Below are 13809 nucleotides of genomic sequence, written 5' to 3'. Positions count from 1 at the left end.
ATGCGGTGATAATGCTTTGCCGTAACATCTTTCCTGGCTTTAATAAGCGTAGGAATGACTTCTTCCGGAATACCCTTTTCCTTCAGGATCCGGCGTTCAACCGCCATGCTGTCAAACGCAGCCGCGGTAAGTCTTGGAACAGACAGGGCCCCTGCTGTAGCAGGTCCTGTCTGAGCGGTAGAGGCCACGGGTCCTCTAAGAGCATCTCTTGAAGTTCCGGGTACCACGCTCGTCTTGGCCAATCCGGAACCACGAGAATTGTGTTTACTCCTCGCTTTCTTATTATTCTCAATACCTTTGGTATGAGAGGCAGAGGAGGGAACACATAAACCGACTGGTACACCCACGGTGTCACTAGAGCGTCCACAGCTATCGCCTGAGGGTCCCTTGACCTGGCGCAATATCTTTTTAACTTTTTGTTGAGGCGGGACGCCATCATGTCCACCTGTGGTTTTTCCCAACGGTTTACCAGCATCTGGAAGACTTCTGGATGAAGTCCCCATTCTCCTGGGTGGAGGTCGTGTCTGCTGAGGAAGTCTGCTTCCCAGTTGTCCACTCCCGGAATGAACACTGCTGACAGTGCTAGAACATGATTCTCCGCCCATCGGAGAATTCTTGTGGCTTCTGCCATCGCCATCCTGCTTCTTGTGCCTCCCTGTCGATTTACATGGGCGACTGCCGTGATGTTGTCTGACTGGATCAGCACCGGCTGGTGTAGGAGCAGGGATTTTGCTTGACTTAGGGCATTGTAAATGGCCCTTAGTTCCAGAATATTTATGTGAAGGGAAGTCTCCTGACTCGACCATAGTCCTTGGAAGTTTCTTCACTGTGTGACTGCCCCCCAGCCTCGAAGGCTGGCATCCGTGGTCACCAGGACCCAGTCCTGTATGCCGAACCTGCGGCCCTCTAGAAGATGGGCACTCTGCAGCCACCACAGTAGAGACACCCTGGTTCTTGGAGACAGGGTTATTAAGCGATGCATCTGAAGATGTGATCCGGACCATTGGTCCAACAGGTCCCACTGAAAGATTCTGGCATGGAACCTGCCGAAGGGAATTGCTTCGTAAGAAGCTACCATCTTTCCCAGGACCCGCGTGCAGTGATGCACTGATACCTGTTTTGGTTTCAGGAGGTCTCTGACTAGAGATGACAACTCCCTGGCTTTCTCCTCCGGGAGAAACACTTTTTTCTGGACTGTATCCAGAATCATACCCAGGAACAGTAGCCGTGTCGTCGGAACCAGCTGTGACTTTGGGATATTCAGAATCCAGCCGTGCTGGTGCAGCACTTCCTGAGATAGTGCTACTCCCACCAACAACTGTTCCTTGGACCTCGCCTTTATTAGGAGATCGTCCAAGTACGGGATAATTAAAACTCCCTTTTTTCGAAGGAGTATCATCATTTCCGCCATAACCTTGGTAAATACCCTCGGTGCCGTGGACAGTCCAAACGGCAGCGTCTGGAATTGGTAATGGCAATCCTGTACCACAAATCTGAGGTACTCCTGGTGAGGATGGTAAATGGGGACATGCAAGTAAGCATCCTTGATGTCCAGGGATACCATGTAATCCCCCTCGTCCAGGCTTGCAATAACCGCCCTGAGCGATTCCATCTTGAACTTGAATTTTTTTATGTATGTGTGCAAGGATTTCAAATTTAAAATGGGTCTCACCGAACCGTCCGGTTTCGGCACCACAAATAGTGTGGAATAGTAACCCCGGCCTTGTTGAAGTAGGGGTACCTTGATTATCACCTGCTGGGAATACAGCTTGTGAATTGCCGCTAGCACCGCCTCCCTGTCTGAGGGAGCAATCGGCAAGGCAGATTTTAGGAAACGGTGGGGTGGAGACGCCTCGAATTCCAGTTTGTACCCCTGAGATACTATTTGAAGGATCCAGGGATCCACCTGTGAGCGAGCCCACTGATCGCTGAAATTCTTGAGGCGGCCCCCCACCGTACCTGGCTCCGCCTGTGGAGCCCCACCGTCATGCGGCGGACTTGGAAGAAGAAGCGGGGGAGGACTTTTGCTCCTGGGAACCTGCTGTTTGTTGCAGCCTTTTTCCCCTACCTCTGCCTCTGGACAGAAAAGACCCGCCTTTTCCACGCTTGTTTTTCTGGGTCCGAAAGGACTGAACCTGATAAAACGGCACCTTCTTAGGCTGTGAGGGGACATGGGGTAAAAATGCTGACTTCCCAGACATTGCTGTGGAAACTAGGTCCGAGAGACCATCCCCAAATAATTCCTCACCCTTATATGGCAAAACTTCCATGTGCCTTTTAGAATCTGCATCTCCTGTCCACTGGCGAGTCCATAAGCCTCTCCTAGCAGAAATGGACAATGCACTTACTTTAGATGCCAGCCGGCAGATTTCCCTCTGTGCATCTCTCATATATAAGACTGAGTCTTTGATATGGTCTATGGTTAGCAGGATTGTGTCTCTGTCTAATGTGTCAATATTTTCTGACAGTTTATCTGACCACGCAGCGGCAGCACTGCACATCCATGCTGACGCAATAAGCTGGCCTAAGTATAATGCCTGAGTGTGTGTATACAGACTTCAGGATCGCCTCCTGCTTTCTATCAGCAGGTTCCTTGAGGGCGGCCGTATCCGGAGACAGTAGTGCCACCTTTTTAGACAAACGTGTGAGCGCTTTATCCACCTTAGGGGGTGTTTCCCCAACGTGACCTATCCTCTGGCGGGAAAGGGAACGCCATTAGTACTTTCTTAGGAATTACCAATTTTTTATCAGGAAAAGCCCACGCTTCTTCACACACTTCATTTAATTCATCTGATGGGGGAAAAACTACGGGTAGTTTTTTCTCCCCAAACATAATACCCTTTTTAGTGGTACCTGTATTTATATCAGAAATGTGTAACACCTCTTTCATTGCCTCAATCATGCAGTGAATGGCCTTAGTGGGCATCAGGTTAGACTCATCGTCGTCGACACTGGTGTCAGTATCAGTGTCGACATCTGGGTCTGCGGTCTGAGGTAGCGGGCGTTTTAGAGCCCCTGATGACCTGTGAGACGCCTGGACAGGCACGAGCTGAGAAGTCGGCTGTCCCACATTTGGCATGTCGTCAAATTTCTTATGTAAGGAGTCTATACGTGCACTCATTTCTTTCCATAAGCTCAACCACTCAGGTGTCTGCCCCGCAGGGGGTGACATCCCTTCTAAAAGGCATCTGCTCCGTCTCCACATCATTATCCTCATCAAACATGTCGACACAGCCGTACCGACACACACAGGGAATGCTCCAACAGAGGACAGGACCCACAAAAGCCCTTTGGGGGGACAGAGTGAGAGTATGCCAGCACACACCAGAGCGCTATATAATGCAGGGACTAACTGAGTTATGTCCCCTATAGCTGCTTTTTCTATATAATGTATACTGCGCCTAAATTTAGTGCCCCCCCCCTCTCTTTTTTACCCTTTTCTGTAGTGTAGACTGCAGGGGAGAGCCAGGGAGCTTCCTTCCAGCGGAGCTGTGAGGGAAAATGGCGCCAGTGTGCTGAGGGAGATAGCTCCGCCCCTTTTCCGCGGACTATTCTCCCGCTTTTTCCTATATTCTGGCAGGGGTATTTTCCACATATATAGCCTCTGGGGCTATATATTGTGGTATTTTTTGCCAGCCAAGGTGTTATTATTGCTTCTCAGGGCGCCCCCCCCCAGCGCCCTGCACCCTCAGTGACCGGAGTGTGAAGTGTGTGTGAGGAGCAATGGCGCACAGCTGCAGTGCTGTGCGCTACCTTGGTGAAGACTGATGTCTTCTGCCGCCGATTTTCCGGACCTCTTCTTGCTTCTGGCTCTGTAAGGGGGACGGCGGCGCGGCTCCGGGACCGAACACCAAGGCTGGGCCTGCGGTCGATCCCTCTGGAGCTAATGGTGTCCAGTAGCCTAAGAAGCCCAAACTACCACCTGTTAGGCAGGTTCGCTTCTTCTCCCCTTAGTCCCTCGCTGCAGTGAGCCTGTTGCCAGCAGGTCTCACTGAAAATAAAAAACCTAATTTCTATACTTTCTTTCTAAAGGCTCAGGAGAGCCCCTAGTGTGCATCCAACCTCGGCCGGGCACAAAATCTAACTGAGGCTTGGAGGAGGGTCATAGTGGGAGGAGCCAGTGCACACCAGGTAGTCATAAATCTTTCTAGAGTGCCCAGCCTCCTTCGGAGCCCGCTATTCCCCATGGTCCTTACGGAGTTCCCAGCATCCACTAGGACGTCAGAGAAAAGAAGAATGTAAATAATGTCAGCTATCTGATCAAAGTAATCTTGACCATGCATAATACCAGAATTAGGGCCAAAGGCGTAGCTACAATAGGTGCAGGCAGTGCAGCTGCTATGGGGCCCACCTTCCCTGTCAAAGTTACATGTGTTACATACATTCTTTACACATTAGTAGATACATAAGGGCCCTTACAACTTTTGCCTTGGGGCCTACAATATATCTTGTTATGCCCCTGGTCCTGGCCATTGTGATGTGGTATACTTTTAACTGGAGGGTATTATAATGTGGCATACTTTGAACTGGGAACACTATATGTCACAATGTGAATTGGGGGTATTGTGTGGCATAATGTGTACTGGCAGCCCTACAATGTGACATAATGTGAACTAGGGCACTACTATGTTTCATAAAATAAACTAGGACACTACTTTGTGGCTTAATATTAACTAGGGCACTACTATGTCTCAGAAAATCAACTAGGGAACTATTATGGTGCATACAATTAACAACTGCTACGGAGAGGTGTCTCTATAGAAGCATTGGGACAGAGGCCCCTTCAAAATGTTGCTATGGGGCCCCCAAAGTTCTGGCTACACCCCAACCAGCTTCTTAACTGCCATGTCTGCCAGGCTGTGTTTGAAATTATTTAAATTACAGTTAGGAGCTGGTTGGCTGGTCATTTATCACTCTTTGGGGTCTATTCATGAAGCAACAAAAAGAGTGAAGAAAAGGACCAGTGGAGAAGTTGCCTATGGCAACCAATCAGCTTTGAAGGAAGCCTTTATCAAGTACATCCTATAAAATGTAAGGAAGATGCTGATTGGTTTCCATGGGAAACTTCTCCACTTGTCTGTTTCTCCACTCTTTTCACGGCTTCATGAATAGACCCCTTTATCCATCTCCACTTTAACACTTATTAAGGCTTAATACATTTGGGCCTTAGTCTTGGTTTTCGGAAATCTAAAACTCAGAATGCTTATTTTACCAGAATTGATAGAACTCGTAAGAATATTCTACATCTGGACTCCTACAGGAGCAGCGAGCCGATTTCATGATGCATGGCTGTGCAGGTTCACAGTTTCAGAATTATGCAAACTGTACTCACAACTACATACAATTATCTGTGATGAACTTGCACCAGCGAGTCATCGCGACAGCCGCTACACTTCATGGCTGCCTGAAGTCACACAAAAGTGCTGGCTGCCCCATAGTGCTCTGAGCAATTTTGTGTGAACTCGGACAGAAATCGGCAATGGCACATCGCACCTAATTGGACAGACCCCATAATCTGTATCTAACCTTTATAGCATACTAGTTAAAAGCCCATCGAAATGACTGACACCAGGGCTGGATTATAGGTGGTGGTGGTGGGGTGGTAGCTACGCACACAGGAGCTGCCAGGATTCCTGAAGTCCAGGAAAGGCAAGTAACCAGCATAGTCGTATATGGAGAAGGGGTGCAGAGTATGCGGTATATGGTGGGAGCAGAATATGGAGGAGGTGCCCTGTATATAGGGGGCACTATATGGAGAGGTATGGGGATGCAGCGTGTATATAGGGGCAGTATATGGTAGGGGAGTGCAGAATATGAAAGAGGATGGGTGTGCAGTGTATATAGAGACAGTATATGGTAGGGGTGCAGTGTACATAGGGTGTGCGCGCGCGCATGTCCCGTACGGTGCTCCATCGGGCGTCCTCCAGTGGCCAACAGTAGCACCACAGAGGTGACTATACTGAAAATCTCCATCTCTCTCTTTACTGCCCCTATCTGCCCCTACCATTACACTCTCTCTCCGTTCCCTATCTACACCAACCCCTCATCCCATTCCATATCTGCCCCTACCTCCACTTTCTTTCTCCCCAGTCCCTTTCTCCAATTGCAGCAAGTGTGAAACAGTCAGATCAGTATTATTATTATTAGCAGCAGCAGGGTAGGAGGCTGTAACATCCCCCTGCAGTATCACTTTCACCTGTGAGTCATGATTAGTGGCCACCGGTGCACATAAAGGTGAATAGCAGCCTTAGACTTATTATATAGGATTTGAGGACATTTATCATAGCTAGTATATAGTTCACCACACATTTTACTTCTTTATGAAAATAGCATTACAGGTTGAGTATCCCTTATCCAAAATGCTTGGGACCAGAGGTATTTTGGATATCTGATTTTTCCGTATTTTGGAATAATTGCATACCATAATGAGATATCATGGCAATGGGACCTAAATCTAAGCACAGAATGCATTTATGTTTTATATGCACCTTATACACACAGCCTGAAGGTAATTTTAGCCAATATTTTTTATAACTTTGTGCATTAAACAAAGTGTGTCTACATTCACACAATTCATTTATGTTTCATATACACCTTATATACACAGTCTGAAGGTAATTGAATACAATATTTTTAATAACTGTGTGTATTAAACAAAGTTTGTGTACATTGAGCCATCAGAAAACAAAAGTTTTACTATCTCACTCTCGCTCAAAAAAGTCCGTATTTCCGAATATTCCGTATTTCAGATATTTGGATATGGGATACTCAACCTGTACTACAGTGCTGATATTTTTTGTTCACTATGTTGGGACACATTTATGCGGTCAGGTCCCTTTGAAAACCTTTATGGTATAGTAGAACCCTCAAGCCAGTCACTCAGTTATATTTACGTATTGTAAAACATGTGTTTCTTTAATTTATGACACTTTATATACACTAAAGTGTTAACTCCTCTCTCTTATACAGGTATATCCATATATTGTCGGACACCATTTTGTTTTGTTTTTTGAATGCTCACAGGCAGGATGCTCAATAGGCTGTGGCACCCTAATCTACTTTTTCTAACCCTGCAGTCACTCTTTCTATTCGCAGACTATGGGTGGTATCCAATTAATTGCGAAGAAACATTGGGAGCGGAAAAAGGCCGATTTCCCCCCGATGTTTCGCCAATTTTTCTCTTTCTGGCTAACTTATTAGGATCACCCACGAAAAAAAAAAACCTGTGTGTTTTGCTGGCTGCTGCCTCGTTTTCACAGGAAAATGGGTCTGCTTTTGGGGATTTAGTTTTGTTTTCCAAAGGCAGGTGAAACATAATTCCCAATAAGACACAGCTCCCGCTGGCATCTCAGTGCTTACTGGATAGCCCCGGGCGAGACATTTACTCGTGGTAATTTACAGGGGGTAATTGGATACCCCCCTATACCTGCTAATAGTCATAGTAGACAGACTGTCTGGGGATTGGAATGAACACAGGAAGTTCCAGAACCAGAGCTACCCCTCAAACTCCAATTAAAGATGCCCCCAGAAGGCCCTCGTCACCGCTAATGTAAGTGAGCAGGAGCCCTGCATTGTTCCCATAGTCTGTTGCGGAAATGGGCAGGTAAGCGGCTCTAATATCCGGTGCTGGTGAAACTCAACCAACAATGGACATCCCTACAGTACATTTATCCAACACCACCAATATTACAACTGCCAGTTTTTGCAGAAACGTATGAATTGCAAATTCAAACCATTCTCAAATCCAGAAACTCAGACTTCGAACAGAGAGCAAGAGAAGAAGTTGCTTTCTCACCTCCAGTGTACCCCTCTTGCTTGGGTTTAATATGAGGAATTTTTTCAGCAGGTTCTCACAATCTGTAGACATGTAGAAAGGTATGCGATATTTGCCCCTTAACACACGCTCTCGCAGCTCCTGAAAGAAAAAGCAGATAGTTCATAGTGAGATTACTCATTGCCTTATTCTGGCATCAAAGTTATGGACACGTTAACTATTGTAGCAGGTCATGAGAATGGTCAGTGCCAGCTGAGAAGAGCAGCTTTTGTTGCAGATGTTTTAGTTCTGTGGGCATACATGCTCAGGTAAAGTGGTGTTCTAGTATACAAACAAGCACTTTATCTTCTACTGCCTGTTAAAAATGATCTCATCTACAGTCGTATCCTAGTAAACCTAGGGCTTTGGTTTGAGATAGCCATGACAATTATAACTCGTTTATTAGTAATGACAAACGTCTTTTGTATACGTCTCTGCAAGCTACATGAAATATTGTATAGGCAGTGCTTGTAAAACAATAAAAGTAAAAAATAATAATCTGACATTTCCTATATTATATTCTTAAAACATGGTATCAAAAAGATATTTTATGGAATTCTTGCCACTGATCAACACAATACTCAATATATATATATATACACACACTTTTATTTATTTATTTTTAGAAAAAAATAGTTTTTATTAAAGAAAAAAAAAATAAGAATTTACTTACCGATAATTCTATTTCTCGTAGTCCGTAGTGGATGCTGGGGACTCCGTCAGGACCATGGGGGATAGCGGGCTCCGCAGGAGACAGGGCACATCTAAAAAAGCTTTTAGGTCACATGGTGTGTACTGGCTCCTCCCCCTATGACCCTCCTCCAAGCCTCAGTTAGGTACTGTGCCCGGACGAGCGTACACAAGGAAGGAAGGATCTTGAATCCCGGGTAAGACTCATACCAGCCACACCAATCACACCGTACCACTTGTGATCTGAACCCAGTTAACAGTATGATAACAAAACGAAGTAGCCTCTGAAAAGATGGCTCACAACAAGAATAACCCGATTTTTGTAACAATAACTATGTACAAGCATTGCAGACAATCCGCACTTGGGATGGGCGCCCAGCATCCACTACGGACTACGAGAAATAGAATTATCGGTAAGTAAATTCTTATTTTCTCTAACGTCCTAGTGGATGCTGGGGACTCCGTCAGGACCATGGGGATTATACCAAAGCTCCCAAACGGGCGGGAGAGTGCGGATGACTCTGCAGCACCGAATGAGAGAACTCCAGGTCCTCCTTAGCCAGAGTATCAAATTTGTAAAATTTTACAAACGTGTTCTCCCCTGACCACGTAGCTGCTCGGCAAAGTTGTAATGCCGAGACCCCTCGGGCAGCCGTCCAAGATGCGCCCACTTTCCTAGTGGAGTGGGCCTTTACAGATTTAGGCTGTGGCACGCCTGCCACAGAATGTGCAAGTTGGATTGTGCTACAGATCCAACGTGCAATCGTCTGTTTAGACGCAGGAGCACCCATCTTGTTGGGTGCATACAATATAAACAGCAAGTCAGACTTTCTGACTCCAGCCGTCCTAAACTATATATATATATATATATATATATATATATATATATATATATATATATTAGGGTCCTGACAACGTCTATTAACCTGGAGTCCTCCAAGTCCCTAGAAGCCGCAGGCACCATAATAGGTTGTTTCAGGTGAAAAACCTGACACCCCCTTAGGAAGAAAACTGGAGACGAGTCCCAGTTCTGCCCTGTCCGAATGGAAATTTAAATATGGGCTTTTGTAAGACAAAGCCGCCCATTCTGACAATCGCCTGGCCGAGGCCAGGACCAACAGCATGGTCACTGTCCATGTGAGATATTGGTCAACAGCATGTTCACTTTCCATGTGATATATTTCAAATCCACAGATTTGAGCGGTTCAAACCAATATGATTTTAAGGAATCCCAACACTATGTTGAGATCCCACGGTGCCACTAGAGGCACAAAAAGGGGTGTATATGCAATACTCCCTTGACAATCTGGACTTCAGGAACTGAAGTCAATTCTTTTCGGAAGAAATTCTACAGGGCCGAAACTTAAAACCTTAAAGAACCCCAATTTTAGGCTCAAAACACTCCTGTTTTCAGGAAGTGTAGAATTCGACCTAGTTGAATTTTCTTCGTGGGGCCTTCCTGGCCTCACCCACGCAACATATTTTCACCACATGTGGTGATGACGTTGTGCGGTCACCTCCTTCCTGGCTTTGACCAGGGTAGGTATGACCTCTTATGGAATGCCTTTTTCCTTCAGGATCCGGCATTCAACCGCCATGCCGTCAAACGCAGCCGCGGTAAGTCTTGGAATAGACATGGTACCTGCTGAAGCAAGTCCCTTCTTAGCTCCCCAGGCCCTTAGTCCTCTGTGAGCATCTCTTGAAGTTCCGGGTACCAAGTCCCTCTTGGCCAATCCGGAGTCACGAGTATAGTTCATACTCCTCTATGTCTTATAATTCTCAATACCTTGGTTATGAGAAGCAGAGGAGGGAACACATACACCGACTGTTACACCCACGGTGTTACTAGGACATCCACAGCTATCGCCTGAAGGTCTCATGACCTGGCGCAATACCTGTCCCGTCTTTTGTTCGGGCGGGACGCCATCATTTCCACCTTTGGTCTTTGCCAATGGCTCACAATCATGCGGAAAAACTTCCCTATGAAGTTCCCACTCTCCCAGGTGGAGGTCATGCCTGCTGAGGAAGTCTGCTTCCCAGTCGTCCACTCCCGGAGAGAACACTGCTGACAGTGCTATCACATGATTTTCCGCCTAGCGAAAAATCCTTGCAGTTTTTTCACTGCCCTCCAGCTTCTTGTGTCGCCCTTTCTGTTTACGTGGGCGACTGCCGTGATGTTATCCCACTGGATCAATACCGGCTGACCTTGAAGCAGAGGTCTTGCTAGGTTTAGAGCCTTATAATTTTGCTCTTAGCTCCATCTATGTGGAGAGAATTCTCCAGACTTGATCACACTTTCCTGGAAATTTTTTCCCTGTGTGACTGCTCCCCAGCCTCTCAGGCTGGCCTCCGTGGTCACCAGCATCCAATCCTGAATGCTGAATCTGTGGCCCTCTAGAAGATGAGCACTCTGTAATCACCACAGGAGAGACACCCTTGTCCTTGGATATAGGGTTATCCGCTGATGCATCTGAAGATGCGATCCGGACCATTTGTCCAGCAGATCCCACTGAAGAGTTCTTGCGTGAAATCTGCCGAATGGAATTGCTTCGTAATAAGCCACCATTTTTACCAGGACTCTTGTGCAATGATGCACTGACACTTTTCCTGGTTTTAGGAGGATCCCGATTAGCTCGGATAACTCCCTGGCTTTCTCCTCTGGGAGAAACACCTTTTTCTGGACTGTGTCCAGAATCATCCCTAGGAACAGTAGACGTGTCCTCGGAAAAGCTACGATTTTGGAATATTTAGAATCCACTCGTGCTGTCGTAGAACTATTAAAGATAGTGCTACTCCGACCTCCAACTGTTCTCTGGACCTTGCCCTTATCAGGAAAGCGTCCAAGTTTCTTTTAAGAAGAATCATCATTTCGGCCATTACCTTGGTAAAGACCCGGGGCGCCGTGGACAATCCAAACGGCAGCGTCTGAACTGATAGTGACAGTTCTGTACCACGAACCTGAAGTACCCTTGGTGAGAAGGGCAAATTTGGACATGTAGGTAAATGTCCCTGATATCCAGTGACACCATCTCGTCCCCTTCTTCCTGGTTCGCTATCACTGCTCTGAGTGACTCCATCTTGATTTGAACGCTTGTATGTAAGTGTTCAAATATTTCAGATCTTACCGAGCCGTTTGGCTTCAGTACCACAATATAGTGTGGAATAATACCCCCTCCCTTGTTGTAGGAGGGGTACTTTGATTATCACCTGCTGGGAATACAGCCTGTGAATTGTTTCCAATACTGCCTCCCTGTCGGAGGTAGACGTTGGTAAAACAGACTTCCGGAACTTGTGAGGAGGAGACGTCTCGAATTTCCAATGTACACCTGGGATACTACATGTAGGATCCAGGAGTCCCCTTGCGAGTGAGCCCACTGCGTGCTGAAACTCTTGAGATGACCCCCTACCGCACCTGAGTCCGCTTGTACTGCCCCAGCGTCATGCTGCGGACTTGGCAGAAGCTGTGAAGGGCTTCTGTTCCTGGGAATGGGCTGCTTGCTGCAGTCTTCTTCCCGTTCCTCTACCCCTGGGCAGATATGACTGGCCTTTGCCCGCCTGCCCGTATGGGGACGAAAGGACTGAGACTGAAAAGACTGTGTCCTTTTCTGCTGAGATGTGACTCGGGGAACAAAAGGTGGATTTTTCAGCTGTTGCCATGGCCACCAGGTCCGATGGACCGCCCCTTTATACGGCAATACTTCCATGTGCCGTCTGGAATCTGCCTCACCTGACCACTGTCGTGTCTTCGTCTGGCAGATATGGACATCACATTTACTCTTGATGCCAGAATGCAAATATCCCTCTGCGCATCACGCATATATAGAAATGCATCCTTAAAATGCTCTATAGACAATAAAATCTTGTCCCTGTCAAGGGTATCAAAATTTTCAGTCAGGAAATCCGACCAAGCCCCCTCAGCGCTGCACATCCAGTCTGAGGCGATTGCTGGTCGTAGTATAACACCAGTATGTGTGTATATACTTCTTAGGCTATTTTTCAGCTTCCTATCAGCTGGCTCCTTGAGGGCAGCCGTATCTGGAGACGGTAACGCCACTTGTTTTTATAAGCGTGTGAGCGCCTTATCCACCCTAAGGTGTGTTTCCCAACTCGCCCTTACTTCTGGCGGGAAAGGGTATACCGCCCATAACTTTCTATCGGAGGAACCCCACGTATCATCACACACTTCATTTAATTTATCTGATTCAGGCAAAACTACAAGTAGTTTATTCACACCCTACAAAATACCCTTATTTGTGGTACTTGTAGTATCAGAAATATGTAACACCTCCTTCATGCCCTTAACATGTAACGTGTGGCCCTAAAGGAAAATACGTTTGTTTTTTCACCGTCGACACTGGAGTCAGTGTCCGTGAGGTAAATGGGCGTTTTTACAAGCCCCTGACGGTGTCTGAGACGCCTGGACAGGTACTAATTTGTTTGCCGGTCGTCTCATGTCGTCAACCGGCTCGCAGCGTGTTGACATGATCACGTACTTCCACAAGTAAGCCATCCATTCCGGTGTCGACTCCCTAGAGAGTGACATCACCATTACAGGCAATTTGCTCCGCCTCCTCACCAACATTTTCCTCATACATGTCGACACACACGTACCGACATACAGCACCCACACAGGGAATGCTCTGATAGAGGACAGGACCCACTAGCCCTTTGGGGAGACAGAGGGAGAGTTTGCCAGCACACACCAAAATGCTATAATTATACAGGGACAACCTTTATAAAAGTGTTCCTCCCTTATAGCATTTAATATATATTTATATCGCCAAATCAGTGCCCCCCCTCTCTGTTTTAACCCTGTTTCTGTAGTGCAGTGCAGGGGAGAGCATGGGAGCCTTCCCCTCAGCCTTTCTGTGAGGGAAAATGGCGCTGTGTGCTGAGGAGAATAAGCTCCGCCCCCTTTTCGGCGGGCTTTTTCTCCCGGTTTTTAAGAACTGGCCTGGGTTAAAATACATACATATAGCCTTAATGGCTATATGTGATGTATTTATTTTGCCAATAAGGTACTTATATTGCTGCCCAGGGCGCCCCCAGCAGCGCCCTGCACCCTCCGTGACTAGGTCAGTGAGCCGTGTGACAACAATGGCGCACAGCTGCAGTGCTGTGCGCTACCTTCATGAAGACTGTGAAGTCTTCTGCCGCCTGTTTCCGGACCTCCATTCTGCCGTCTTCTTCAGCGTCTGTAAGGGGGATCGGCGGCGCGGCTCCGGGACGAACCCCAGGCTGACCTGTGTTCCGACTCCCTCTGGAGCTCAGTGTCCAGTAGCCTAAGATCCCAATCCATCCTGCAC

General features: G+C 47.0%; 1 protein-coding gene across 9 annotated transcripts in view; it reads right to left on the bottom strand.

The window, feature by feature from the left end:
- Window positions 1-13809, bottom strand: part of MARK2 (microtubule affinity regulating kinase 2) — a 385864-nt gene that overhangs the window by 99145 nt on the left and 272910 nt on the right. For all 9 annotated transcript variants that reach the window (XM_063944914.1, XM_063944911.1, XM_063944916.1 and 6 more), the window contains one exon: window positions 7796-7915. In XM_063944914.1, the coding sequence (XP_063800984.1) occupies window positions 7796-7915 (120 nt within the window). The remainder of the gene's footprint in view (window positions 1-7795; window positions 7916-13809) is intronic.

Source organism: Pseudophryne corroboree, chromosome 11, assembly GCF_028390025.1.
Source record: "Pseudophryne corroboree isolate aPseCor3 chromosome 11, aPseCor3.hap2, whole genome shotgun sequence".
NCBI classification, from domain to species: Eukaryota; Metazoa; Chordata; class Amphibia; order Anura; family Myobatrachidae; genus Pseudophryne; species Pseudophryne corroboree.
This window is presented reverse-complemented; position numbering and strand designations above follow the sequence as displayed.